The sequence below is a fragment of the Chlamydotis macqueenii genome, chromosome 4, assembly GCF_036417535.1.
Source record: "Chlamydotis macqueenii isolate bChlMac1 chromosome 4, bChlMac1.mat, whole genome shotgun sequence".
NCBI classification, from domain to species: domain Eukaryota; kingdom Metazoa; phylum Chordata; class Aves; order Otidiformes; family Otididae; genus Chlamydotis; species Chlamydotis macqueenii.
The window spans coordinates 18461152-18488608 of record NC_141559.1 but is presented as its reverse complement, the minus strand read 5'-3'; the positions used below and the strand labels follow the sequence as shown (position 1 = coordinate 18488608).

Genomic DNA, 27457 nt, shown 5'->3' with positions numbered 1-27457 from the left:
GGCTGCGTAAGGGGCTTTAATATGGCTCCTTCTTAAAATTATGTGAAATAGCTGTTCCTTCACAATTTATTATGGAGGTAAAATCCCTCTGTGGGGCCTGCTTCTGCTTTTACCGAGGGTCAGGGCCGAACTGGCCTGAAATACCCGGCTCCGGCCCCTGCGCCGCTCCCGCAGCGGCGCCTCAGGGTTTCCCGCCTTGGGAGTGGCGAGGCGAGAAGGCGCCCGGCCCTCGCTGAGGACACGGCGGGGAGGGAGGGAGGGAGGCCGCCCCCGGCCGCCGCTCCCGCTCGTAGGCAGGACAACTACATCTCCCTCCGTGCCCCGGGCTTTCCGGGCCGGCGCCAGAGTGAGGGGAAGGGGCGGGGGAGGCGGCGGCGGGCCGATGGCGGGCCGCGGGGGCTCCCGGCGCGGGCGGGAGCAGCTGGAGCTGGAGCGGCTGGGTGAGGCGGCGCGGGCCGGCTCCTGCCCGCCGCCGTCGCCGCCGCTCTCCGCCTGCTCGCGGCAGGCCTGGAGCCGGGACAACCCGGGCTTCGAGCCCGAGGAGGAGGCGGCAGCGGCCGCGGCGGCAGGGCCGGTGCTGGAGATGGACGTGGAGTGGGGCAGCCCCGCGGCCGGCGCTTCGTCGTCGTTGGGGAGCGGCGCGGCGGGTCAGAGCGGCGGCGGCGGGCGGCGGCAGCGGCGGCTCCCCCCGGGGCGCGGCGGGGCGGAGGCTCCGGGCCGCCAGCAGCTGCCCCCCGACGGCGCTGCGCCCCACCGGGCCGGCTGGGCCAAGCGCCTGGCGCGGCGCCTGCGAGGTGAGAGGCTGTGCACCCCGCCCGCCTGTTCCCCCTGCCCTGGCCCCGCCGGCCGGAGCGGGGCTCGGGTCTCCCTCGGCTCGGCTGCCTTTTCCTGCAGACGGTCGCCGAGAAGAGTGCTCATGAGTCGTTTGTAGTCCCTTTTGCCTTTTCTTCCACTCGCCTCTTTGCTCCCTGCCCTCTTTTTGCCTCTGCCCGTGTTCTTTTCCCATGTCCCCTCTGTCCATCCGTGCTTGCCCGTGTCCGCGTCCCCACCTCTTCGTGCACACCCATGTACCGGTCTCTGACCTGGTTGTGCCCCCCGGCACACACAAAGGCGCACACAGCTACCTCTCTCCTTCGTTTCCTCTGGAGCACAGACCTCTCTGCACCCTAAGTCTGAATCCTAGGTGCTTTCAAAGCCAGAGACTCTCCTAAGTAGTTTTTGGATACATGTGGCTTTCCTGACCCAGCACCAGGTCTTTGGAGAATTGGAGCAGAATACCTGTCTCTTTTTCAGCATCCTCTGTCCTTTGAAAGAGACGGTTAGGGTGCATTCGTGCTTAGAGTGGTGTTATTGGGAGGCTGTTTTACTCATTTTGCATTTCTGCAATATTGTGCGGTGCCTTGGAAGCTACCTGCTAATGCACAGCTGGTGATGGGGGACATAGTTTGAAGCATAAGCAGGAGCGTGTCAGATGAGTGTTTGGAGTGTCGTTCTAAGCTTACTGCCTTAACCGTCTGCTGAGCTGGCCCTATACAGAGTTGATTTGACACAGCAGAGAAAATGGTGGACGGGGAGTTCTTTGGATTCAAGGTTGTGGGAGCACATGAGAAACCTCACTTGCTTTTCAGAGAAGATTGAAGTGTCAGCGTCAGGTCGTGAGGATTTTAAATGTAGGATTTGTTTAAGTGTCAGACAAAATCTGTATAGTTATAAAGCTGCAGGAAAATTAAACCATATTTATAAAATAAGATCTCTTCTTCTAAAACATTAGTTTTCTGACATAATAGTGCTGTTACTGGCTGGCACAGAATCAGCAGAGGTGTCAAAACAAACTCAATTTTAAGCAGAGACTTGTAAATTAGGCTATTGTATGTCCTGTATGTCTTCACTTTGATTTACATGTGCATGCAGAAATCATTTGCTATAATGATTTCTCTGACTTCAGCTATCTTACACCAAAATAAATCTCTTGATCATTGCAGTGTTTTGCTTGGATGCAAGTCAGACCTGGAGAGTTTATGGAATAGAGCATGTTATCTTTGCATCAGATTTTACTGGGAGAGACTGTTCAATGAACTAAGTCACTTCATATCAAGAGACCAGAATGGCTGGGAAAACAAAATCTAATAATGTGTTGTGCATGAACTTACACTTCTCTGTTTGGAGTCTTCAAAGGTGTGTTTAGTTTAGTCTGTCACTGAGATACATAAATACCTATAAAAAGACTTGCTTCACATGGGGAAAGTGAAGTCCTTTTATAAAAATTTGTATCTAAACAGACTGTTCAGATGCTTCCTCCGTACTAGATGTTGCCAAGAAAGAACCTCATGATCATGCTTTTAACTGTGGTGAAAAGCAGTGGTGTTTGAATGTGAAGTGAGTGTGAGAGTGACTTTGTGATAACTGCACAACCTGACATAAGCTGTTGCTGTTTCATCTCAGTTGTGGTTTCTGCAGTAATGCTCAAAACAGATTTATCAATACTAGGACTGGCTTTTGTGATGGGTTCTGAACCATTTTGAACCTGAAGACAGAGCTTAATAACATGTGATTTGTGTAAGATCAGAGTATTTGCAGATGGAAAGAAATTCCATCAGGCAGATTTCCCCCATCCCAAGATACCATTCTAATGAAGGTTTGGTAAAATGCTTTATTGAATCAATAATTCACCTGTATTTACAGCTTAGGGTTGGATTAGGGCAGAGGAAGGTTGCTTATTTTTAGCATGCTTTTTTCTAACTTTTTTTGTTTTGTTTGTTTTTAAGCCTATTCATGTATTTTCACCTTGTTTAGCTGAGCAAGTAGCAGAACCAAGAGGAATTGGCTTTTGGTGAAGCTGCATGCTGTGCTGGGCAGAACGAGTGCAGCTGAGCCTTCAGTGGCATCAGCATCAGGCAGATGTTGCCAGAGGAGATGTTCTGACCCTGCTCTGATAGATGGATCCCTTGCCTATCCTGCTGCCTAAAAGTGATGTATGTTGGGCTAGAGTAACCAATTTGAGAGCTGATGTGTGTACGTAGCTTGAAGTTTTAGTTTGTACTTTCAGGCTAAAAGATGAGGACCATCTTTGATGTGGGTAGCACAATGCATCCTTCCAACTGGTGTGATTCTCTTTACAATACTGAATGTGGGCTGTTTTCAAGTTTGTGCTGTGTGGAGAATGGTGCAAAGTTACACACTCCTGCAGTGCAATAAAATAAAAATAAATATTTTCAATAATGGCTGTGGACCAAGCAGCCTCATGCTGTTTGAGACAGTCAGTGTACACTGGTAGTATTCTATTTTTAGCTGTAAAATGAAAAGACTTGGTTTCATGTTCAAGGAATGTTCAGAGTGAGTTTATCTCTGTGGTTACTATCCGAAGTTTCTGTTGATTTCTGACCTGCTTACGTTTTGTATTTATAGACAAATGTAGGTAGTTACTGTAGTAGACAGATCATTTTCTGGCTTTTTAATTAGAATGTTGTTGCCATTAATTCACAGGCACAGTAAATGGCTAGGTGTGACTTCCGTGCTGTAGGGTGCTGGAGAATGTGATCGCTGCAGGCTGCATAGCGAAAGGGCTGATTTTAAGCCTGAAATTAATATGGGGCACTTGAAGGATAACTGAGGGTTTAATACTGGAAAGAGCACTCAGTAGTTCTTTTGACATTTCGTGGATAACCGTGAGGGTCTTTGAAGACTGGAAAATCGCAAACTCAGTACTCGGTTTTATTTCAAGATAACTAGAGGAAAGATAGCATACATTTAATTAAGCAAATTCCATTTCACAAGACAGAATTCAACATGAGTGATTAATCCTTTGGTTATAAAAAGTGAGAGTGCTACCATGGCTAAACAAGTTGCCCCTCACCAGCTGAGGGATAATGAATGACAACTTGCGCTTTTGTTGCTGTCAGTTGTGAAATAAAAAAGCTTGCACAGAGGATTTAAGGTAATGGGATTTTGGTAATTGCAACCATCAGGAAGACTGTAACAGGTGTTACTAAGTGAATAGAAACTCAGCTACTTCAGCCTGTCTGTATTTTAGGTTCTTCTCCTTGTGGATTCTTTTCAAATTCTGATGAGAGCCTCTGTGAAGCAGCTGAAGTCCCTCTAGCTTTGCAGATCTCTTCAGCAAATATCCCAGCTGCTGGGGGGAGAGGAGAGCATGACTATTCAACTTTGTTAAGGAGAAACTCATCAAAAGTTTTGATGGGTCCAAGATCCACTTCCAGAGCCAGACTGGAAAGCTAATCTTCTCCTCAGAGCTGCACTTGGTCACCCGGTGCTACTGTGTCCTCTCATGTGCATCAATACTAAGGAGTGTTTGTGGGGCATTTCTTGGAAGATTTTCTTGGTTATTGTTAAATTGATCACATCATATATCATTTCTAGTCACTCATCAATTGTTATTTTCATGAAGAATGCATCGTGACATTTTTCTTGAGTTGAAGTAGTGCAGGCTCTGATTGTACCTTACTAAGGAATGTGAACTATGGATTGGGAGGCTGTGTTTTGTTCCTCTCCTTCTCCTAGCACCGTTCTTGCCCTAGCATCTGAATTTCTGTGTAGGCATATTTGTTAGTGATACGTATCTTGGAGTGAGGGCTTGCAGAACTTAAGACTTTTACATAAATTTGAATTACTTTGCATGCATTCTATACCTTACAAACTCGGCTTTACGATTATGTAGGTATATATGTATATGTAAGTACATATGCATTATATATCTATTACATGAATATGCGTATATAACATTTTATATGTGTGTAAACAGAAATATTTTAATTTTCTGTGTTACCTGACAAGCTAGACTTTTTATTGTAAGGTGAATTTTTGCCTATTTTTTATTTGCATTTGATCATTGTTTTTTGACAGCTCTTCTGAGTTCAAATGCTCTTTAGGTAAGCTGTTTGGGCTACAGAATGACCATGAGAGAAGTGTTAGTTGCAAATTTCTTTGGTAAATGAAAGCGTACATAGATTCTGTCAAATAGTTCAAGAATAGCAAATTTGTATAAGGAATGAACTGAAAATTATTAATCGAGGCTAGAAAGGAAATTGTTTTGGTGCTTGCAATAGATGTCACCTTAATCCAGCACTGCTTACTGCCACTCTCTTGATGCATCTAAACCAATATTCTATTAAGGCAAAAAGAGGAATAATGTATGTACCTTCTGAAAACGTGGTGACTAATGAAGCTTCAAGCTAGCTGACAGGTAAATCCAGAGTTCATTTGACACAGAGATCATTGATCTCTGTTGCTATTTTGGGGGGATTTTTTTCTTTCACGTGTAACTTTCTGTTCCTTGCTGACTTCTAACAATATTCCGATATGACAGCATTTGAGCTTGCAGCACTCCTGCTCACCACATTTCTTGTTGGTGAGTAATGTGCCGAGAGCCGGGACTCGGCTCTCTCGCCAGCTCGGCTCACTGACTATTCCAGCCTTTTCTTCCTCTCTTCCATAGTGTTTTCCTGCCTTTATTATGAGGGTTGCTAGTGCAACATAGTGCTGTATTAGAGGCTGAATTTGTTGATTTTTTTATTATTAGCAACTCTGTAAATGTTCTTGTTTCTGTCTTCAAGAATGACCTAATGGTGAGGATTTGGCATGCTGTCTAGTAAAGCTGCAGTCTTTATCTGTACAGTTTCAGACTTAGCTTTAAAGAACAGCTTTGAAAAAGCTCTCTTATTTTGGCAGCTGACACTAGTGAAGGTTATAATTAACAAATTAAGGAGTATGAACAGAGATTAATGTGAAGATGTAGTGCTTGCTGCTAGAAAAGTTTCCTATTTGACTTTGTGGTTAGGTCACAACTTAAAAATGTGGTAGCTGAAAGTCTTCTAAAAAGATCTGACGTTATTTTTTCTGAACATAACTTGTATTTGCAGGTAGAGGGAAGACCTTCCTTATTCCCATCTCTTTGTTAGCAAATGAAATTGTGCAGCAGCCAGATTAGCCCTTTGTCTGTCTGGGTTTTGCAGCAGTGGTTGCAAAGCAAAAGCTCTCGCTTCATTGTCATCTTTATAACGTATTTTGGCTGTCCCTTGACTTCAAATTACTGTGGTATGTTTGACGGATCCAGGATTTTTTCCTAGGGAGTTTGAGGTTACTTCATTTCCATCTACTGGGAACATAAAAGGATGTTTTAAAAGATTGACCATTTAAAATATGTGAAAAGGAAAAGGGTGGAAGTTTGGCACTCTTCTGTAAGAGTGAATTTTTATTTTTATATGCTTTCTCTCCCACTGTAAACTAAGGTTGAATCACCTTGCTTTATTTAGGCTTAAATGAAGAGAAGCTCTTTGCAGTTCTGGACTGAGTATCAGTGGCTGTTCTCAGCTTTTTTTTGGTTCTGTAGTAGGCGCAGGAAAGAAGTACGGTGGTTACTAACTGTTTTCTGTTCTCAGATGGTTATTTCTTTTAGTAGCTGTTCAAAAGATCCTTTTGTTTTTCTGTTACCCTTTTGGAAGGGATCACAGCAGTTCAATAACTTCTCTTACACTGTCATCTTGAGAATGTCAAGTAGAATATCATGAAGCTAGTAACAGGCGGAAATAGCTCAGCTAATGCAGGTGCACAGTTTGACAGCTAGCCGGCGGTTGCTCATTTAGGCTGCTGCTAGTGTTTCAATGATAACTTTGTTGTGCAAGGAAAGAAGTCTAGAAATACTCACCACGATCCGTTCTATGTCGCTGGTGCGCATGCCTTGCCTCTTGGAGAGAGGAAGGTTACAATTTGCTTTCTTTAAAAATATGCTTCACTGCCGTATCCTCCTTTCAGGTAGAAAGTTAGTTAAGATTACCAATAAAGGTTCATACTGAATGTGCATTTTCATTCATCTAACAATGCTTTTCATATTTAAAAAAAAAAAAAAAGCACTGCACTGCATTCCTTGAAGGAAGGCTGTCTGTAAGTGTCTTTGTATACTTGTCTGTTTTCCTACCATGTGGTTTTAAGTGACAACACTTCTAGCAAATCTTCAGCAGATTCTGTTAGAGTTCATAAATTTTGATATTTCATGAATAGCTAATAGTGCCTTAGGCCTTGTTCAGCCTACAGAAGGGCAATGCAAAGAAGTTGTTCTTGCTTGAACTTAGATCGGTTTAAAAGCCATAGAAGAACTTGCAGCAGGCATGACGTGGGTTAAGCTTTCAAAACCACTTGACTAATTATGTCACTTGTGTATCTAGCATCAGACATCTGTGTATATCATTATATATGTTTTCCTTTCAAGGTCTTTGGGGCACAAGACTCATGGAAGAAAGCAACACTAGCAGAGAGCGATATCTGAAAAGTGTTTTACGGGAGCTGGTTACGTACGTGATTTTCCTTGTGGTCTTGTGTGTCTGTAAGTACCGTTCAGCATTAATGCACCCAGTTCTGTATTATCTGCTCGGTGTCTGTGATTCCAGAATGAAGGTTGTTTCAGTGATGTGGGAGATTTAATGGGCAGATGTGGAGGCAGATGCTGGGAGTGAAGTCTTTTCCCTTGGTTCTGCACTTGGATTGTTGCTTGAGATTGAAAATACCCAAATTTTCTGTGCCTTAACAGGTTTTGAATTTTTAAGCAGAATGATAATATGCCTATTCTTTTTTAGGAAGCATTTTTTTATGTAGTACCACATTGCAATGTAATGCTTCTGTTGTGCATTTTTACATCACTGAACAGAACTGTTAAATGTGTAAAGTAGGAGTTAGTCATCTAGGACAAAAATTTAAATTAAATCACTGAGTTTCAAATTTAGCACCAAGCTTATGTATAGATCATTCTAAGAATAAAAGTTTGTGATAGCTGGAAAGGCAGAGAAAATGCTAGCTACTTGTCACATGTTTCCAGTCTGTATTTGCATGATGCTGGATGTTTTAAGTGCATCTGCAGCCGATATATACTCAAGTGTATATGGACCACGTGATTTAAGTCTGTCATTTGTTTACCCAGAGTGAAGAACCTTAGTGATGCTGGAGCACAGACAGTACAGGATATTTATCAGAGGCCTCACAGCACCATGAATGTTTATGGCTAGTATAATGTAACAGTTCTGAGAGCAGTCTTCTTTTCTGGCACTGGGAACTTGAAGCCCTTATAGAATTCTGTTTCAAGATTTCTAGGATTTTTTAAAAATCTTAATAGTCAATACATTCATGTATTTACATAAAGATTAGCAAGACAATGCAAAATAAAGCATACTAAAGAGTTATGAAATAGATGTTTTATTTGGTTACTAAGGAGAATAACAATAAAATCCGTATCCATTAAGTTACTGTATCTTTGAAAAGCTCATGTGTTCCAAGCCTCCAGTTTTTGGTGTGGGCAGTTCTGTTCTAAATGCCTGAAAAGTCAATGACACTTAAGTTGTCATTTATGATCAGTTGTAATAGAACAAGGTGATGTATTTTTTGTGAGGGGGAATCTTGGAGTAGAAAAAAAAATGCAAAACTACATTGTTAGACTGGCTCTGAGAGCAAGTCTACCTTGCTTGTCCAGAGCAGAATTACTAAAAACTTCCCTGAACTTTATACCATTGGACACAACTGTTTTGGTATTGTACTGCAAGCATGATTATATACTAAATGTAATGTTTTTTTTTCTTCTTGAGACTTTTAAGAATGCTTAGTGCAGGTTTATAGACAAAGTAGTGTAAGACTGCTTGTGACTGGTGTGCTGTACCACCAGGAGAGGTGTAGCAGTGAGGGACTTGAATTAAAAAAAAAAGTGAAATTGGTTACAGTGGGAAAAGTTTGACTACAGGCTGTTCAGTTTGTTTTGCTATAGAAAAACATTTTTAGTAACAACAGAATAAAGGAAAAGTATAGTCTGTTAAATATGTACAGATATTGCTAGCACATTAGTATCTTTTTAAGTACTATCCTTTTAAAATTTTTCACTTAAGCAGTAATGGTGAGACAGACTGGTCTGTGGCTTCACATGCCCTAGGAGGAAGCTTGCTATTGACTTTTATTGTAGTCTTGTATTTTTAAGAGTATTTATTTAGAGAGAACCCAGGTATTGCACGATCATGTGACAGATTCCATGTTCCACAACAGAAATCTGTTAGAAGTGTTTCTTGTTCTCCATTTGCTTAAGAAAACACATTTTCCTCCCTGAGATAAAATATTTTTATGAAATTATCAAAAGTGATTGAGATTGTTCGGTGTAGACTTAATCTTTCAGGCTTCTCTGAGTTTTAGCCATCAAATGGTTTTAAGCATTTATAGGCAGTAGCAGTGTCAGTGCCAGAGACTGTGCTCTCAAGCCATCTTTGCTTTGACCATCATTTCATAACTTAGACTCTGTGGTCCTCAGCCAAGTGCTTGGCCCAGTGTGATGGAAAGTAGTAGCACACCACCATTTATTTTCTGTGGAGAGATTCTCTTGGAAGCACTGCATATCTTGGGTGGAGTTTAGTTCCCTAACCATAGGTGGCTGGTGTCATTCACAGTGCCCTGCAATACCCTGGTTGACCATCGTTATCTGTTCAAGCAAGGCATGATTCTTCTGAGGTCTTGTACCATCCGTGCCAGCTCTCTGGAAGTCTTGAATAGCACAAGTCACCTAAAAAGTCACTGGCTGCCTCTCTTTCAGGCTGCTGAATCCTGCCTTTGTCTTTCTTGGAGTTAGCTTTTGTAGAAGCTAATAATAATAGAATGAGGCATGGGAAGGAGAGCTGAGTATTTTGAGCCGATTGATCAGTCTATTTGTTGCTGCTTTTTGTATTGTAATCACAGTTGACAGACAAATGCTGCTTGGTGTGGATTTTGTTTTGTTCTGAAGCTTAAACTTTTCAGTGCAAAATCTATATAAATACAACCTGATGTATTTCAAAACAAAAAAAGTACTCTCACTTTTTTTTTCTTTTTCTTTTTTTTCCTTCTCTCCTTTCCATACCTTTACCTCTTGCTCCTTACCACATCTTTTGCAGTGACTTATGGGACAGTGAGTTCCAGTATGTACTATTACACAAGGGTTATGTCGCAGCTCTTCCTGGAAACACCTGTATCAAAAATGGAGAAAACTGATTTCAAAACTTTGTCCACAATGGATGACTTCTGGAAGGTAATCTGAAACCAAATGTTCATCTCTCTGTTACTGTGATTTGCTTGCCCTTTCATGGCCTGTAAATTTTACCTGCAGGTTCTTTTTTCTAATGTGGTAGGAGTTGTGCATGAAGATGTGCACAATGTCAAAGCTATGGAACAAAGTAGGCCTTCAATATGTGAATGTTTACAATCTAGGTAATGCTAGTGGGGGCAGGGCAGGGCAAGATTGGGGAGTGTCTTTGGAGGAGAAGTAACAGTAAGGCCTTTGCCTTAATGTCAGGAAAATTACCAACTGCGACTCTAACATATCCACAGAACAAAGATCTATAAAAATAATGATGGCAACATGCAAACTAAAATTCTGTCTTCCTCCTCAGTTCACAGAAGGCCCTCTGCTGGATGGTCTTTACTGGGAGATGTGGTACAACAACAAAACCATGGCAGAAAACAAAAGCTTCATTTATTATGAGAACCTGCTCCTAGGCGTGCCTCGCATTCGGCAGCTGAAAGTTAGAAATGGTTCGTGCTCAATACCTGAAGATCTAAAGGATGAAATCAAAGACTGCTATGATGTCTATTCTGTAGCTAATGAAGATACCACTCCTTTTGGGCTTCGAAATGGAACAGCGTACGTAATATTCCTGTTGACACATACATATGGGTTTTTTTGTGTGGGTTATGCTGAATTACACAGTAAGTCACTTGGCAGAGGCAACTCTGCATTTGCTGTATGTTTTGTCTGTAAAGCCAGGTAAATGCAGAGCAGCTGCCACTTCTGCTCATGGAGAAACCTTACGAAACTTGGAGGGGACTGTGCTTTTGAACCACTTGAGTTTAGGTGCTGTCATTGTCGCATTGGTAGCTGTTATGCACCGGACATGCATTGAGGTCTGAGTGCAGCAATGCAACTCATGAGCACTGGTTGTGTAATTGCAGATTGTATTGCTGCAGTGGGTTTCGCTGGGTTGTCTTCCCTGGCTAAAAGATGGGAGTAGCACTGCCTCTCTTGGAGGACAGTGTGTGAGTTGAACTGTAAAAGGTTTTAGAGATGGAACGTAACTATGTAAATGACAATTTTCTTTGTTTCCCTGAGGATAGAAATTCTGTGTGAGTGGGTTGATGCATTCTCTTTTCTCAATTAATATACTTGTGACCCATCTTTCTATCTTAATTTTGTTGTATTAGTCAAAGCAACTTTGTAAACTCTTTCTTCAGGATACAAGCATCAAAAATTTCTACAAGTACCTCTTAAATGAAAGCAGCTTTAAGTAATGATACATGTGGGGGTTTTTTGGTCAGATTTTGTTGATGTCTTGTTTTGTTAATTGTAAGTTGAAAGTGGAAAGACTAATGTGCTCTGTTTCACTTGCTTGTGAACTAGCTGGACATACACCAATGAGAAGGATTTGAACGGGAGCAGCCACTGGGGCTTGATTGCCACATACAGTGGGGCTGGTTATTACCAAGACCTCTCGAGGACCAGAGAAGTGACAGCTGTGCAGATTGCTAGCCTTAAGAAGAACCTGTGGCTGGACAGAGGGACCAGAGCAGCTTTCATTGATTTCTCGGTATACAATGCAAACATCAACCTGTTTTGCGTTGTCAGGTATGAACAGAACCATGACGGTGTTCAAATTGCACAGCATAGGTTGTAGGTGTGGGATTTTCTTCTGATTGCTTTGTTTTGAGGACATGGGTAAGCATATTTTGTATCAAGGAGTCAGACAACTGAAGCAGCGTGCCTCACTGTTGAAGAAGTAGGACTCCACATGGCAGCTGCGCGCATCATCTGGAGGCAGTTCTGACTTTCCTGATGCCTCAGTGGTTTGGGTGCAGTTTGCAGGTGACTTCTCTAGTGATTGGCTTATTAAAGTAAATAGGTGGATATGCAGCATCAGTCTTTTGTTTAGACAGCATGAAGCAGACACAGATGAAGACAGATCTTCCCGTCTCTGTTTTCTCACTGTTTCTGAAATGCTTTGGGTTTTAGTAAAACTGATTGCTCTCAGGTTTACAGTTTCTGTTCTATGTAGTGTCTTCTCTGAATTGTAAATGGACTTTTGCCTGTTTCCATTATTTATCCATAATTGTGTAAATAAAGCCATGTATCTTTTTGTAGTGCTTTGCATCAATGCTGTGTCACTGAAATTTTTTTCTTTCCCTCTTTTAAATGCAGGTTGTTAGTGGAGTTTCCAGCAACTGGAGGCCTTGTTACATCTTGGCAATTTCAGCCAGTGAGGCTGATTCACTACATCTCCACTTTTGATTTTTTTCTGGCAGCCTGTGAAGTGGCATTTTGTCTTTTTGTTCTTTATTATACGGTGGAAGAGATCTTAGAAATTCATATTCATAGACTGCGCTACTTCAGAAGTCTCTGGAATTGCCTTGATATCCTTATCATTGTGGTAGGTAATCTCTATAATAAAGCTAAAATTGCTTTCTGAAATGCACTGTGTGGAAGATGTTAATGACTCGGTATTCATGTTGTGGATTTAAGGGACAGGGCCATTGTTAGGAAGGATAGTTACAGGCTATTGGGCTATTCAGTCTGAATAAGACAATATTAGTCTGCTGTAATGTCGTTGTGTTTTGCAAACTTGCTTATTCTGTCTTCAGTGGTTTCAACCTTTGTGTCCTAGTGAAAGTTTTAGAGTATTTGTCCAGTATGCTTTTTCACAGTTTTTGTCTATGAAGGCACAGCTATTATGGGAGGTAATAAAAGCACCGCTCCCCCCCATTTCTCTTCCATATATCTGATACTTGAAAGCCACTACAATAGTCTGTAAGAAAATCATCTACTTTAATGTGGTGGTTTGCATTTGGAGGAATGGGACTGAATATGTTTGCAATGAACCACAAAAACATTTAATGTGATATTAAAGTACTTACCAGCTAGTACCAAGTTTGAAGTGTCTCAAAACTGTAGAGTGTTAGCAGCTGTCAGGACTGCTTTCTTGCTTAAGTGGAAAGTGTTGCACATCAGTAATCTCAGTGTAGCAGAAAGTCTGAGCTTTGCATTTAAAGCTACGTAATATAATTCTCTCTGGACTTAATGTCAAGCTGTGCTTACCAAAAGTATACAAAGCCAGCAGTGCTAAAACAGTTCCAGACCCACACTTGTTTTGTATCTTCAGATTTGGATGAATCAAAGGTTTAATTCTTGAAGTCAGTATTTATATTCCAGAGAAATCATACTTGCATCACAGTGCTTTATAAATGAAGGACTGTTTAAGAGGATTTTTACATGAACTGTGTGCTGTTTGCTATACTTAACAGAGAGGGGAAATGAGATGCTTTGCTGTTGCCGTCAGTGAGGTGTGTTCAAGTGCGAGTGTAAAATTCAGTTCACACAAAGAGTCAGATTCTATGTTTATACCTTGTCCGAGGGACATTGTTTAAGTTTAGGATTATGTACTTGATGACTCTGTATACCTGGTGAACTCTTTGCTTACACTAATAAAAAGCATGTTCGCAGAGGTCAAATGAAGAACCTTACCTGTATGATAAAATTGTAGCTTCTCTGCTGTTGCTTGTTCTGGGCAGTATTGATCAATCTGTACTCTGGAGAAACTCTAGTACCTTTTTGGTTACTGCTGTCTTTCTGCTTTTTACTCTTTTTCACCTTTGTCTTTTTGAGTTGTCATCTTTCTTTCCTTATATTTCCTTCTCTGTGGCAGCTTCATTTTTCTGAGCCCACTAGGCTTCACTATCATCTTGTTCTTTAGATGTGGCAAGGAAAAATTTCTAAATCCTCTTACTCCCAGGATTTTTGTCTGTAATCTAGGACTATGATGGTTTTGTTGTGAAACACATTTCCTGATCTGTCCGAAGTTCTAGTTTGGATCCTATCTCAAACAGCAACCACTAGGCTGTTAAATTACTACTGAGTGAAAGGTGGTGAAACCTGGCCCACTCTGTTCACTGCAACTGCCTTGCCCTAAGCACTGATGTGATCAGTGACCAGAGAGGCTAACGCTGAAGGACTGTGGGAAGCTTGCATCTGTGATTTCTTCTAGGTTCTGTGCAATCCCTAGCTGTTACTTTCCCGTTTGGAAGTTTAGCTCTGTAGCCAGGACACTTTGAAAATAATATTTTTGCTTTTACTTAACGCTCGCATTATGGTAGGGCTATAAATAAAATTAAATTCCTCATATCTTTATCTGACATATGTGGCTGAAACAAGTTGTTTTAAAACCGTAATCACCTTTTGTCTGTCTGTGTGTTTCTTTTGTACTCAGCTCTCCATGGTAGCTATAGGAATTAGCATCTATAGGACATCAACTGTTGATACGCTCCTGAAGAAGCTGCTGGAAGATCAGAATTCGTTCCCTAATTTTGAACCTTTGGCATATTGGCAAATGCAATTCAACAACATTGCCGCAGTCACTGTGTTTTTTGTCTGGATTAAGGTAACTCCAAGACATGCATCCTTTTTCTAACATTAAAATGGAAACAGTAGTCTGAGTTTCACATGATATATTTATTTGAGCTTTAGTTGTGTTTCTCCTAAAATTAGTCATGCTTAAAAATCAGATCACAGGGGTAACTTCTCACAGATTAAAAGCAAGGTTATAACTTTGCCACGGTTTTAGTCAGCCCTTGTTCAAGTCTAGAAGATGTAGTCAGTGCTAGTGCTTTGTCACAGCAGACACGTAAAGAAATGTTTTTATTATTCCTGAATTGATAAGTCAGTAATTCTTACCAGGTACTGCTTCTTCCTACCCTGGTTTAACTGTGCCCATTTTATCTATTCAAAACTTCTGAATCATTAGAAGCCTTGGTAAAACTAGTCCAATTCATTTGAAAACTAGATACATTGCTTTAGTTAAATTTAATTTCTCTGTTTTACTGCCTCTTTTCTAGTGATACTTCTTTTCATGTCCATACTCATTTTCCTGTCCTCTGTATGTAAAAAGTTGCAGAGAAACATTTAGTTAATAAATCTCCAATGGGGGAAAACGTAAGACAATTTCCACTCTGATACTCCGAACTGAGACTTAGGTTGTTGTCAAGCAAGTTAGCTAATATCTTACTGTTTTTTTAAAGACAAAGTTGCATCTAATTTTTGCGTCATGGTTTAAAAAAATAAAGTGGCTAATTATAAGAAATAATAGTAAACTGCAGAGTAACAGAATAATGCAGGTTGTTAGGGGACCTCGGGAAGTCTCTAGTCCATCCACCTCCTCTAGGCAAGGTCAGCTGTGAGACCATCTTTTCTCGCATTTTACTGTTTCATAGCTAACATCTTCATTGAAGATAAATAAATAGGCTTTTGGAAGCATTTCAGGAATACTGCTCTGAAGCCAAGATGCCAAATAGAGGAGTGAAAAAACAACCAAACTATCAAAACTTCCCATCCAAACAAAAAGTTGATGTTCTCACAGAATTTTCTTCAGATTTCAAGTCTCAGTGTTTTTGGGAAGTGATCTTTTTTTCTACACATAAATTAACTGACTTTATCTCCAGTCAAATTCAGTGAGACATCTCATGTCTAAAAGGTTGGAGAGTGGTTGTGTTAAGAAATTGTTGTCTTCCTTGGCTTTACAGTTGTTTGTTTGTTTTTTTTTTTTCTTTTAACAGCTTTTCAAATTTGTTAACTTCAACAGAACCATGAGTCAGTTATCCACTACCATGTCGCGCTGTGTCAAAGATATCGTTGGCTTTGCTATTATGTTTTTTATTATTTTCTTAGCATATGCTCAGTTGGCCTATCTTGTCTTTGGCACTCAAATCGATGACTTCAGCACTTTCCAGGACTGCATGTAAGTAAAAAAATAAAAAATGCAAAGAATTTCCCAGTACATTGGTAATGGATTTGGTTGCCTCATCAGAGACCAAGCAAATCCTATGGCATCCATCTAAACAGATAAGCTGCAGACATATCGCTGTTGATGTAGCTCAGTAGCAAATGCATTTTTTTATAACATTCTTAGTTTAGAAACTGTCTTCACTTTGAACTTAAAAATACACTAACTTAGTGAGCTAAAAATGGCAGTTTATGGTTGTGGAAGTGAGGTGGTTTTTGTAACAATTGATCACATTCCTAGACAAAGCAATAACACTGTGTTCAGGAGTTGAATGATTGTATGCTTATTTAGGTTTGTAATACATAATAATGCTGTGTTCCTGATAGTATGTGTAGTTGATTGACTCACAAATGGAGTCCATCTTAGACAGCCACTTAGTAAATTTGTAGGTGTCTGCTGGAGTACAAGACAGGACTTAGTATAGGACTGTTCGTCAGTTTTTCCTTTACTGATAAGGTACAACATAGCCTGATTCTAACTGAGGTAATTACCAATTTGTTCAGTTATTAATTTTCCCCTGCCACCTTACATTGGGGCAGTGTTGCAAAAAGTTTCTTGTGGAGAAGCAGAGGAACTTGAAATGTGCTGATGGTGCTGTATAATGCCAAACCTCTTCCAGCTTTGCAACTGCACAGACAGTACAGTTAGAGGGAGAGAGTTGGAGTTGTATGTATGTGAGAGGCAGAGGGATAGGAGAGGGATGGGAGTGGGTCTTAAAGCTTCACAATGGTAATAATTTATTTTCTCTGCTTCCTTTTGCCCCTATTATCAGTTGTGACCAAAAGCTAGAAGTAACCACCCTAGTTTTGTTCTGTGTGTGGCATCTGCAGGTTTGGTTATGCCTAGTGATAGGCTTGAGGAATTGACTGTTGTAGTGCCTCAAAGTATTATAGTAGTGCAGACCTCTCTGCTGCCCATTTGTCAGACTGTTAGGGTAAAATAGATTGAGAATTCTTGCACGGCTCAAAGTGTTTTTCTCAACTCCTGGATGTGTTTTGTTTTTTAAGATTTACTCAGTTCCGCATCATTTTGGGAGACTTCAACTTCACAGAGGTTGAAGAAGCTAATCGAATTTTGGGACCAATTTATTTCACTACATTTGTGTTCTTTATGTTCTTCATTCTTTTGGTATGTACACCTTTGTTTACATGGGGTGGGTAGGCAGCACTCTCTTTTTCTTTATTTTTTTTTTTTTTTTTTTAATGTAAATTGCCCTTTTTGTGTCTCTTGTTTTTTGAATCCTACTGCTTTTGGGGCTTTTTTTTTTTATAATGGTGAATGTGCAGTCCATGTAGGGCCCTGACTGTTACATAACTGGTCACTACAGAATTTCATTTTTTCTTCATTTAAAATAGATTTGCTTTGTATGGTTGTTGTCATTCCCGTATAGTGCTCCACAATGGTTTTTAAAAAAGTTATTAAGAAATGTTTATTTCTAGAATCTGAGTAGTGCCTGGCTGGCGTACACAATAAGCCCCTATCTTTTGGTGAAAAGTAGCTGTAATGTTCCATACCGGCTCTTAGTTTGTGAACTCCAATGAGTGGCTGGTGGTGTTTACAACAGCCTAGTTCATGCATGCAGCACAGAGCTTGTCTGCTAGAAGAGCGTGATTCATCAGCAGTGCAGCAGCTTTCAGAGATGCAGGTTTGCCTGCAAAGGCCTCTTTTCTGTCCTCTCTTCCTTCTCCAGGGCAGAGTTGGGCCCTGTCTTTCTCTCCTTCCCAGTGCAGGTTACCTGTACGTTTTTTGACAAACAGTATTATAAGAAGCTTATCTGAGAGGCAGTATGTAGGCATGATTGTCTGACAAATAAATTCAATGAGTATATTGCAAGTGAGTACTCATTATTTGTATACTCTCTGTTAACACTACTATTGAATTCATATTACAGTCTTTCTAATAATTTATACAATAAAAATTGCAGGGAGGAGACCTCTCAGAAACCTAGGAGACCAAGTAAATTCATTTTTTTTTAATGTCAGTGTAAGTGAAGAGCCTCAGTGTCTTCTACCTGGATGTAGCTTTCAGTTAGTTTGGCACTAGCATTAATATATAGTAGTCTTGTTTGTGATGATATCACCAGACAGAAGCTGTTACATGAGAAGAAATCATCAAATTATTTCCAAAACTTTGTGTCTTTTGGTGATTTGATAAGGTGGCAAGCATTAAAGCAGGATTTTACTAACCTTAAAATGGTACAGCAGTCACGTGTCATTGTAACTTCTAGAGTTACTTAATGACCCTTGTACTTAATGAGGCTTTTTATTATTCTTTGAGATGAGGAGAAGTGGCACTTGGATAGTTATTTGTGGGAGATGGGAGAAGACTTCATCTTGGCTATTCACTAGTAAGGAAGCAGAGAATCTTATGTGTTCAGTGGGATGGACAGTGGGTAGTCAGTCGGAAGATAATCTATGGGTCACTCTGGCTGAAGAAGCACATGAAGCAGGTTTCATACTTCCTATGAAGCACCTCACAAAATCCAGGCTAGTGTCTGGCAAGGGAAAGAAATATATGTTTCTAAGGGGCAGCAAAAAAGCACTGGAGTATGAAGGCACAGCAGGTTATCTGAAGTACTCACTATAATTTATGTGCTTATTAAGATCTGCACATCCTGTAATTTGACTTGAGTGAAATGTTGCTGTAAGCTCCTTGAGACCTGGAAACTAAGTTGTGGAAGATGAGCGGAAAGCACAAACTCTTAATGTTGAGCAGCTGAAAGCAAAATAGACAGTAGTCAAGTTATCTCTCGCTTCTCTGGCGTTGGGCAAGAATGCATAAAGATACAGCATTGGAAAATTGTTTCCCTAAAGTCCATGAGAAAACAGAGGTTAACACTGCCTTTCTGCATGAGAGTAGCACATTGAACATCCCAGTAAATTAAGTAATTGAGTAATTCTTTCTGGACTTGAATGTCCAGCTTGCAATTCAGTCACATTTACTCTAGGTTCAGCAGGACCCTTTCAGTAATGACAGCATGGCTCAAGTAAATTACATGCTTGGCACACAGGGTTAGCGAGACCAATTTTTTCTCTTTTGTCTGAAAAAGTGACCGAACTCTTTTCAGAGTTGATAGCATACATGCCAAGTGTCTGATTTTAAGCTTTTTTGATTTTATCTTTAGTCTGAAATACTAGCAGAGCTGTAACTAGATAAGAACCTGTGTTTGTGCTGGTTATTACAGGATGAATAGTTAACTTGATTCCTCAGGCATTTTTGTTGCCAGCTGTGTTGCCTGGATTAATTCATAGTTGTTATCTATAAGATAAAAGTTTGGCCCTGAAGGTAGAACATGGTTTATTACCATTGGTGTGTGTAGACATGAACCCTTCCTGGAAAGTAATTCTCTAGTTACTAGAGAAAGTAATTCTCTGTTATGTTAATAATCAGCAGTCTTGATTAAAAGTTGTTGTACTGCAGTGCATCATATTTCAATATCTCAAGCTCTTAATGTTCGTGCTTTTTAAACAGCCCATCGTTTTCTCCTGGCTCCTTTTAAAAAATTCGTGGATAGGTCTGCACATAAAGGTCATGGGAGTGGTAGGGCTCAGACTGGCTGACGTTTTTTAAGTGGGTTTTTTAATTTCTCTCATGAACAGAACATGTTTTTGGCCATTATCAATGATACATACTCTGAAGTCAAATCGGATATGGCACAACAGAAGGCAGAAATGGAACTGTCTGACCTTATCAGAAAGGTAAAAGTAACGTTTTATTTGTTTGACATCTCATTACTCACATCTCAACTTACTCCATAAAACACTGTATAAACCACACAAAGTAAAGATGGCAGCAGCTGATGAAAGTGCATGTCTCGGTTAAAATAAATGAATCTGAGCTGAGTGTAAATTAAATGAATGAAAACTTTCCATCACAACGTATTTTAGTCATCTCAGACTTTGCATCAGATGATCAGCCTGCTGAATATAACATAAGATTTGTCTGTCTAGGTACAGAGAGAAATAGAATCATAGAATAATAGAATAGTTTGGGTTGAAAGTGACCTTTAAAGGCCATCTAGTCCAGCCCCCCTGCAAGAAGCAGGGACATGTCCAACCAGATCAGGTTGCTCAGAGCCTCATCCAACCTGGCCTTGAATGTTTCCAGGAATGGGGCATCCACCAGCTCTCTGGGCAACCTGTTCCAGTGTTTCATGACTCCTATTGTAGAAAATTTATTCCTAATGTCTTATCTGAATCTACCTCACTCTGTTTTAAAACCATTACCCCTTGTCCTCTTGCAGCAGGCCCTACTGAAGAGCTTCTCTTCATCTTTCCTGTAGGCCCCCTTTAGGTACTATAAGGCCGCTGTAAGATCTCCCCGTATCAGTATTGAACTGATGAAGCTGAACTGCTATTTGATTTGGTCACAGAATTCAGAATTACCTGATTTCAGGCAATAAGAAATCTTGGATAATGTATTTGGAGCTCCCGGGGGGGGCTGCCACTGAGGTTGAATACAGAGTTAAGAGCTTGACCTGAATCCCACTTTATGTAAAACAAGTGCACGTACATGCGCTCTGGCATGGAATGCAGTGCTATACCATGGCTAGAAATGTCTAAACGCATACTCTGCGTGATCAGTAACTCAGTGTTTAAAAATTGGAAACTGGTTATTAAAACAGAGCAGAGAAAAACGAAAAGTGCTACTTTGTTGGGATGAGGACTCTTAAAAAAAGTCGTTCCTACAACTGAAGAATGAGAGATAAGCAAAATGACTGCACAAAGTTGTACCTGGTTTGTCAGCGTTATTTAAAACTGTCACTTAACTGACAGTAACTGCCAAAGGTGTCTTACTGGGACAAAATACTCCATTTCTACTGATCTGCAGTGCAAATTGAATGGTGAAAGCCTTACCCCTAAGTGCGAAGGTATTTGTATGTTGTCCATTTAAATGCTGAGATAAAAGATGGATAAACTGGAGGAGAAGACAGATTCTTGCAGAGCTTTTGGAACACACTGGATAATAGTGTACAGTAGCTGATTTTTGTAATCAAAAAAGTTATTAGAAATTGAGTGTTAACATTTCATGACAAGTAAAACACAAAATTTCACGTTTTCTTTTAGGGCTACAATAAAGCCATGATCAAACTTAAATTGAAGAAAACAACTGTTGATGACATTTCAGAAAGTCTGAGACAAGGTGGGGGAAAACTAAATTTTGATGAACTCCGGCAAGATCTTAAAGGGTAAGGAAGCTCTTACTTCATATCTTGAATAGTATCCCTAGAGACACGTGACATTGTCTTTGATGCAAGTTTCTCTTGCTTCTATGATCTGGCAAGAGTGCACTAATGTGAATAAAGACAACAGAGCAGAGTACTTTTCTTTTGATTAGTGGGTAACAAAGCATGTGCTTTTCTTGTATCTCGTGGGAAGTTTGTGTAAACAAGCAGGCTTGTACAGGCAAACAGTCTTTTCATATGGATCTTCAGGCATTGCACAAAGGAAAACTCAAATTGTGGCGTGGGACTGGGAAAGAAGAGAGAAGAGGAGTGAGGAAAGAACAGTCAGTTTGAGGTGGAAGAGAAGTCTTAACTGAGGTGGTTTGCTGAGCTCTGGCCCCTGGACTCTGCAGTATGGCTGGTGTTGCTGCAGTGGGGCAGCATCCCACGCCACGGGGAGGATTTGGTACTCTGGGGCCCAGCCTCCTCGAGTTGCTGTGTTGTAGAGGAGAAAGGGTCTGAGGAAGGAGAGATCTAAGGCCTTTGAGGAAACAGTGATGTCTGTAGCAGAGCCGTTGCAGGATTTTGTGAACAGACAGGAATTCACGAAAGGGAACAAATCAAGGACGTATAAAAAGGATGATTGTGAAGGAGCAGGGTGCAGTCTAGAGATGATCTGTGCTATTAACTAATGAAAGGTGGGGGCTGAGCTTTTTCTTATCATCAGTGTTGTGAAGTTATGTGCAGCACAGTCATGTCTTTGACTTGGGGGTGAAAGGTTGTTCGGAGTGAAGTGTTTTTCTAGTACTTGAAGATGTTCGTTCGGCATCTGAAGAACGGAAAGTAAAGGAACTGTTTTTACTGCCTTTTCAGGAAGGGGCACACAGATGCAGAGATTGAAGCAATATTTACCAAATATGACCAGGATGGGGACCAGGAATTGACAGAGCATGAACATCAGCAGATGAGAGATGACCTGGAGAAAGAGAGGGTGAGCTCATCATTAGGAGTGGTATGCCTCCAGCACTGTCTGCTGGTTTTCTCCTTGTGCTGATTTACTGTCCTAGAAGAATCCTCGTTTGCCTTTACATTTGCTCTCATCCCTAGCTGTCTGAGCAGAACTGTGAAAAGGCAAAGGGGAGCTGATGGTGTGTAGGAGGTCTTTGGCCTTGACACTCCCATTACCTGTGTACAGGTGAAAGTCTCTACATCTTCTGTCTGTGGCTTGTATTTTCACAAAGGAGGATCTGGACCTGGATAGGAGCTCTCTGCCACGTCCTCTGAGCAGCCGCAGCTTCCCCCGGAGCTTGGATGACTCCGAGGAGGATGAGGATGAAGACAGTGGACACAGTTCCAGGAGGAGGGGCAGCAGCTCTAGTGGGGTTTCCTACGAAGAGTTCCAAGTGTAAGTTTGTCTTCCTGAGGGGCATGAATCTGCATGGTGGCAGTTCTTTTCCTTGTGTTTTTTTTTTCTTTTGGTTATATATTAGTCTCTCCTAAACTCTCAATATTAATACAATTATTAATGAAAGTCAATGTTATGTTTTTGAAGTGCTTAAGTCACTCCTTTTAGTAGCTTTCAGGTAGTGTCTGAACTGGAAGTGCTTTGGAGAGGCTCCTGGAAATTGGTAAGAAAACCAAAACAAAACCGAAGAAAAACAAAACAAAAAAAAACCCTTGTCCTTAAAACCTGGTCATTGAAAAGACAGAGAAAATGGTCATACTACAATAATGCCAGAAGACTTTACTATTCTTTCTAGAAGTAAAACCTTGAGGTTCTTGTAGGTTCAGTGAGAACTTCAGCTGTTGGTTTTAATAAGATTAAGTTACTTATGATTGTATATTTTGCCTAAAATGATAGATCTTCATATTAATTCATTATAGTAACAGTAGCTGAATGAAGAATTTGAGTAATTAGAACCAGTACATTTTGATGATGATGCCCTAAAAGCAGAGGAAAGAGAAAACAAAAAATATTCCACTCTATGTGCTTTACCCCTATGTTACCTTCTTGCTCTTGTGTACCTTGTCCCTTCCTGGGCAGTAGGAGTCATTTGTGGAAAGTCAGATGTGTGCCTGAATTAAAATGCTCTCTCATCCTTATCCACTCTTTGTGTGTTGACAATACTGACTCAGAAATGTCAGTCACTGAAGCTCACACTTGTTGCCCTCAGACTGATGAGGCGAGTCGATCGCATGGAGCATTCTATCGGCAGTATCGTCTCCAAGATTGATGCGGTTATTGTGAAGCTTGAAGCGATGGAGAGAGCCAAGCTGAAAAGGAGAGATGTGTTAGGAAGACTGTTGGATGGAGTGACAGAGGTAAGAAACCCTTACTGTTTCATATGTGGCCACAACCTGCATGGCTTACTTCTTGTTAGCACTTCTTTCTGCTGCTTGGCTTGGGAGGGTTGAAGGAGTGGTGGTAAAAACGAGGTTGGTGCTTTGGCAGCGGCCAAATGATTTCAGTTTTGTGTTACTGGCGGGACATAATGCAAGTTTCAGATGTGACTACCCATCTTATAGCAGGCCTGTGTCACGCTGAGGCAACAGAGCACCATTTAAACCTCTGAACTGGATAGCAGTGGTGTTCAGTAGTTGGCAAAGCAGCTCCTTCACCCCTTGGTGTCTGTTGGGATTAATACAAAGCTTTTTATGGATTAATCTGTTAGAGTCCGAGGGATCCAGCCCAGCAGGCCTGTGCAGTCTGCTGCTCTTCTCTTCTGTTGCTTCTGGGATTGTGTGTGGCAGGTGGAAGCAGGTCACCTCTGACACCAGTGTTATCTAGCTTCTGTTGCTAACTTCTATCGCCTCTCCTCCCAACCTCTCTTTCTTGAGGGCCCTTTGGAAGTAGCCAGTGGGACAAACGTGTAATTTATGTGGACACTAAAACATGTCAGCTTCTGATGGGGCAAGAGCAGCCGGAACAGGGCTGTTAAAGGGGTGGGCGAGATGAACTGTTTTGGTGGGCTACGAAGGTCAGACTTGCAGCTGCCCTGTCAGAGATTCAGTGTTCATGGCTGTTACTGTTGTTCCAGACAATAATTCTGCTTGGTTCTTGAGCTTGTGAATGTGCTCTCCTCAGTATATTTTACATTTCTGAAGGTGGATTTAAATATTAGAAACTGTAATACAAGTTGTGCTTCCGTAAATGAAGGTGACAGCCTGGGCGTTACATTACTGGAAAAAAAATTTACTGCAGTACCACCCGTGTTTCTCCACCAGCCTATGGAAATACTTGAGTGGTTTAAGTATTTCATGTGTTTGTGTAGGGTTTTGCTTAGGCTGCAGTTTGGAAGCTGCGCTTCCAGCTCGTGTCTTTTAATCTGTTTAGGATGAAAGACTTGGTCGTGACAACGAAATCCACAGGGAACAAATGGAGCGGCTTGTTCGAGAGGAGTTGGAGCGGTGGGAATCGGATGATGCGGCATCCCAAATGAGCCATCGGTTGGGAACACCGCTTGGACTGAATGGCCAGCCTCGTTCAAGGAGCTCTCGACCCTCTTCCTCACAATCAGATGGTATTGATGGGGGAGGAGGAAATGGAGGGAATAACATCCATGTGTAGGATGAACTGGTTCAGGTCAGTATTAAGCCAGGAAATACACTCTGCTGTTTCCCAGTGTGAGGTGATCAGCCCAATCAGACCACTAAGTACAAGTTTCACTGGTGGGTAAAAGTAATTATTTTCTTCATAAGGCATTTTCAGACCTACATAAGCCATGTGTCAGGTTCAAGTTACCAGCAAGAATTGTCAGCGTTGGAAATGCAAATGCAGGAGACAGAATGGAAACCAGGTGTGACAAAATCTACCTGGACAGAATTTTGTTTCCACACATGTACTATGAGGAACATTTTCACAGGGCAGCAAGCTTCAGACAAAATAATGTGCTGTGGCTAGAACACTCAAATGAAGGACTGTGAGTTTACTGCTTCCTGTTGGAAAATACTATTTTTAAATGCTTTTAGAAGTGATTTTTGAAAGATGGCATCAGTTTATTATTCTCTTACTCAGCTGACACTTCTCAGAGAGGTAAAACAGCACTCTTTTTTTGAGTTTCTGTTTTTCTGAGTTACTCTTGGTGTACTAACAATTAAAGATGTTCATTTTTTCCTGTTTTTGAGAAATACTGTTTCTTTAAACAGAAGAAAGTGCACTTAGCTTGTACAATCATGAATCACATTATTCCATAATAGAAACAGTATGCGTTATGTGTTTTTGCATTTCGTTAGCATTTCAAAAGTAATATTTGAGAACTGCCTCTTCAGACCCAACTAATGTAATCATTTTCAGCTTTGTTACATGGTGCCCATTTTTTAATGCTATGTTTTCATGATCTAAATGTTCCTAGGATAAACATTCCACGCGTTTTTAGGTAAACATGGTTACTTTTTAGAAAATACGTAATTTCAAAGCACACAAAATTGAAAAACACTAACTGTTACTTGGGTGTGACACCGAAGCGGGCCGAGAAGTTGCTGAGAGTTGGAAAAATCCAATCTCATGCTCTGTCAAGTTCTGATAGTGTCTTGACAATGTAGTCTGTATTTACATGTAAGTTTTTAGGACAATCACTGATTTTTAGTATTTAATTTCCTCTGCTTTCCGTGTCATAGAAACTTTGTTTTTGAAAGGCGATGCAACACTGAAATTACATTGGTTTCCTGTAGAAAGCATTGAGGCATAGTGCTTGTAGATTTGTCTGGCAACATATTTCCCAATGTGGCATTCCAGTTTAGGAGGGAGGTTGTCAATTGTGCTTTTTTCCTGAAGATGGCAGTTGTCTTACATTTAGAGGCTTGGAGTTGGTGTAAAGGAAAATGGAAAGCTATGTAGTGAAACACCTTAGCTAGTAGTAGGCTACATAGAGGAAAAAAAAGCCTATTTAACAAAGTGTAAGTAGCATGTATATGTTATGTTGGGGCTTTTTGTTTCAAAAAGCAGTTCTTGCCAGGGATTAGCACCTAATTCTTATAGTAGTAGAAGGCAAAGCTACGTCTTGCATATGTTCGTACAGTTGGATATCCAATGACTCAGCATACCTTCCGTTTAACCGGAGAACTTGCTATGACTAAATAGACTTCATGCCTTTCCCTGTTTTTAAGTTTATGAGAAACCATATGCACAGAAATTCATGTAAGGTGGAGCAGGAGAAGGTTCAGTGTGGAGACTGGAATTTCTTAGTAGCTTTGGCTTGAGAACAGAATGATGTGGGAAAACAGGTTGTGATTCTTGGGAAGTGTTTTTTCTTCCTGTGGGTGACTTTGTCCCATACTAGGAGGAAATTCATACTCTTTCACAAGAGACCTCATCGAATTCCTAAAAGAGCCCACAGCATAACAGTTAGGGCATTTGTGTGAAACCAGAGACACTCAGACTAAGCTCTGTCTTGCCTTTAGTAAAAGTTTTTGGATCTCCCTTTCTCAGGGAGAGCTTTTCTCTGTTAAACTGGTGTTTCTGACTTCAAAAACAAACAAACAAACCAACCCCCACAAAACACTAGCTCTACACATGGCCAGCTGGTGTGCAAGGAAAATAGAAAATAAAATACAAAGCAATTTAAATATACGTAGCCTTGTCTTTTTACTCATATCTGAAATGTGTAATGTGTTTATAGGTGACATGATTTACAGTTAAACTTTGAGGCATGCTAAGTAATTACCTGTGGGTAACATGTAATTGATGTTGGATTTCTAGAGTGAAGGGTTGTCTAAATGCTAAGACAGTAATTAAATAATAATGTACTTAAAATCAGTGACTTTGGCCAAGTGACCCAAGTTTAGTTGTCCAGCAATCAGCTGGAAGGTTACTAAAGATACCTTGTGTTATGGCTTGTGCCTGTGGCCTGCGAAGCATGTGGCATGGTACTACTGAGGTTTATGGCAGCAGGGATTGGGGACCGTGCAGAAATGATGCAGTGGTCATCTGTTGGTGAGGGTGGGCCTTCCTGGGGAGAAGAAAAGCAAAACTAAACCTATCAGTATGTTTTTTAATAGGTTTCCTGTAAAGATGTATCTTTCAAAATGCAAATTCAGTCACGCAGCTCGTCTTTTATTTGTAGTCTGTGCTTATTATTGAAAAGGAAGATGTTTGCATTCATCGCTGTATTTGTTGAGGTATATTTCTGTAACGCGTCGTTACTTAATAACAAACTTCATCTTGAAGTGCAATAAGTTTTCATGGGGTACCCGTGTGTGTCGACAATGGTCCTTGCAGTAAGAGCATGGCCACTTGACAAATGTTACAAACATTTTTATTATTTCATTTTTCAACTTTAGATTATAATATCATTCACCACTTATTACAAAGGTGTTTTGCATAGTAATGTAATGTACAGTGTTTGGTCTTATTAGGAAGCTGTTAATTATGCAAATCTTCTACAATGATCAAGAATGTATTGATCTGTAAAACTGAGCACTTTACTTCCTAATAAACATTTTATATAATCTATAAAGCAAA

At 40.7% G+C, this 27457-nt stretch overlaps 1 protein-coding gene across 1 annotated transcript; it reads left to right on the top strand.

Moving 5' to 3' along the window:
- Nucleotides 1–382: 382 nt before the first annotated feature.
- On the top strand, nt 383–27457 carry PKD2 (polycystin 2, transient receptor potential cation channel). Its single transcript, XM_086747429.1, has 15 exons — nt 383–794; nt 7223–7336; nt 9909–10042; nt 10404–10654; nt 11408–11632; nt 12203–12431; nt 14265–14435; nt 15607–15788; nt 16841–16961; nt 19433–19531; nt 20900–21021; nt 21871–21988; nt 22239–22402; nt 23172–23319; nt 24332–27457. The coding sequence occupies exons 1-15, from the start codon at nt 383–385 to the stop codon at nt 24563–24565; spliced, it is 2724 nt and encodes a 907-aa protein (XP_086603555.1). The 3' UTR covers nt 24566–27457.

What these genes read in the sequence shown, in the direction of transcription:
- PKD2 (XM_086747429.1), top strand. Translation starts at nt 383, where the DNA reads ATGGCGGGCCGCGGGGGCTCCCGGCGCGGGCGGGAGCAGCTGGAGCTG. An exon ending in TTGATATCCTTATCATTGTG is followed by an intron (nt 12,432 to 14,264) that starts GTAGGTAATCTC and finishes TTTTGTACTCAG; the next exon opens with CTCTCCATGGTAGCTATAGG. An exon ending in TTATGTTCTTCATTCTTTTG is followed by an intron (nt 16,962 to 19,432) that starts GTATGTACACCT and finishes TCTCATGAACAG; the next exon opens with AACATGTTTTTGGCCATTAT.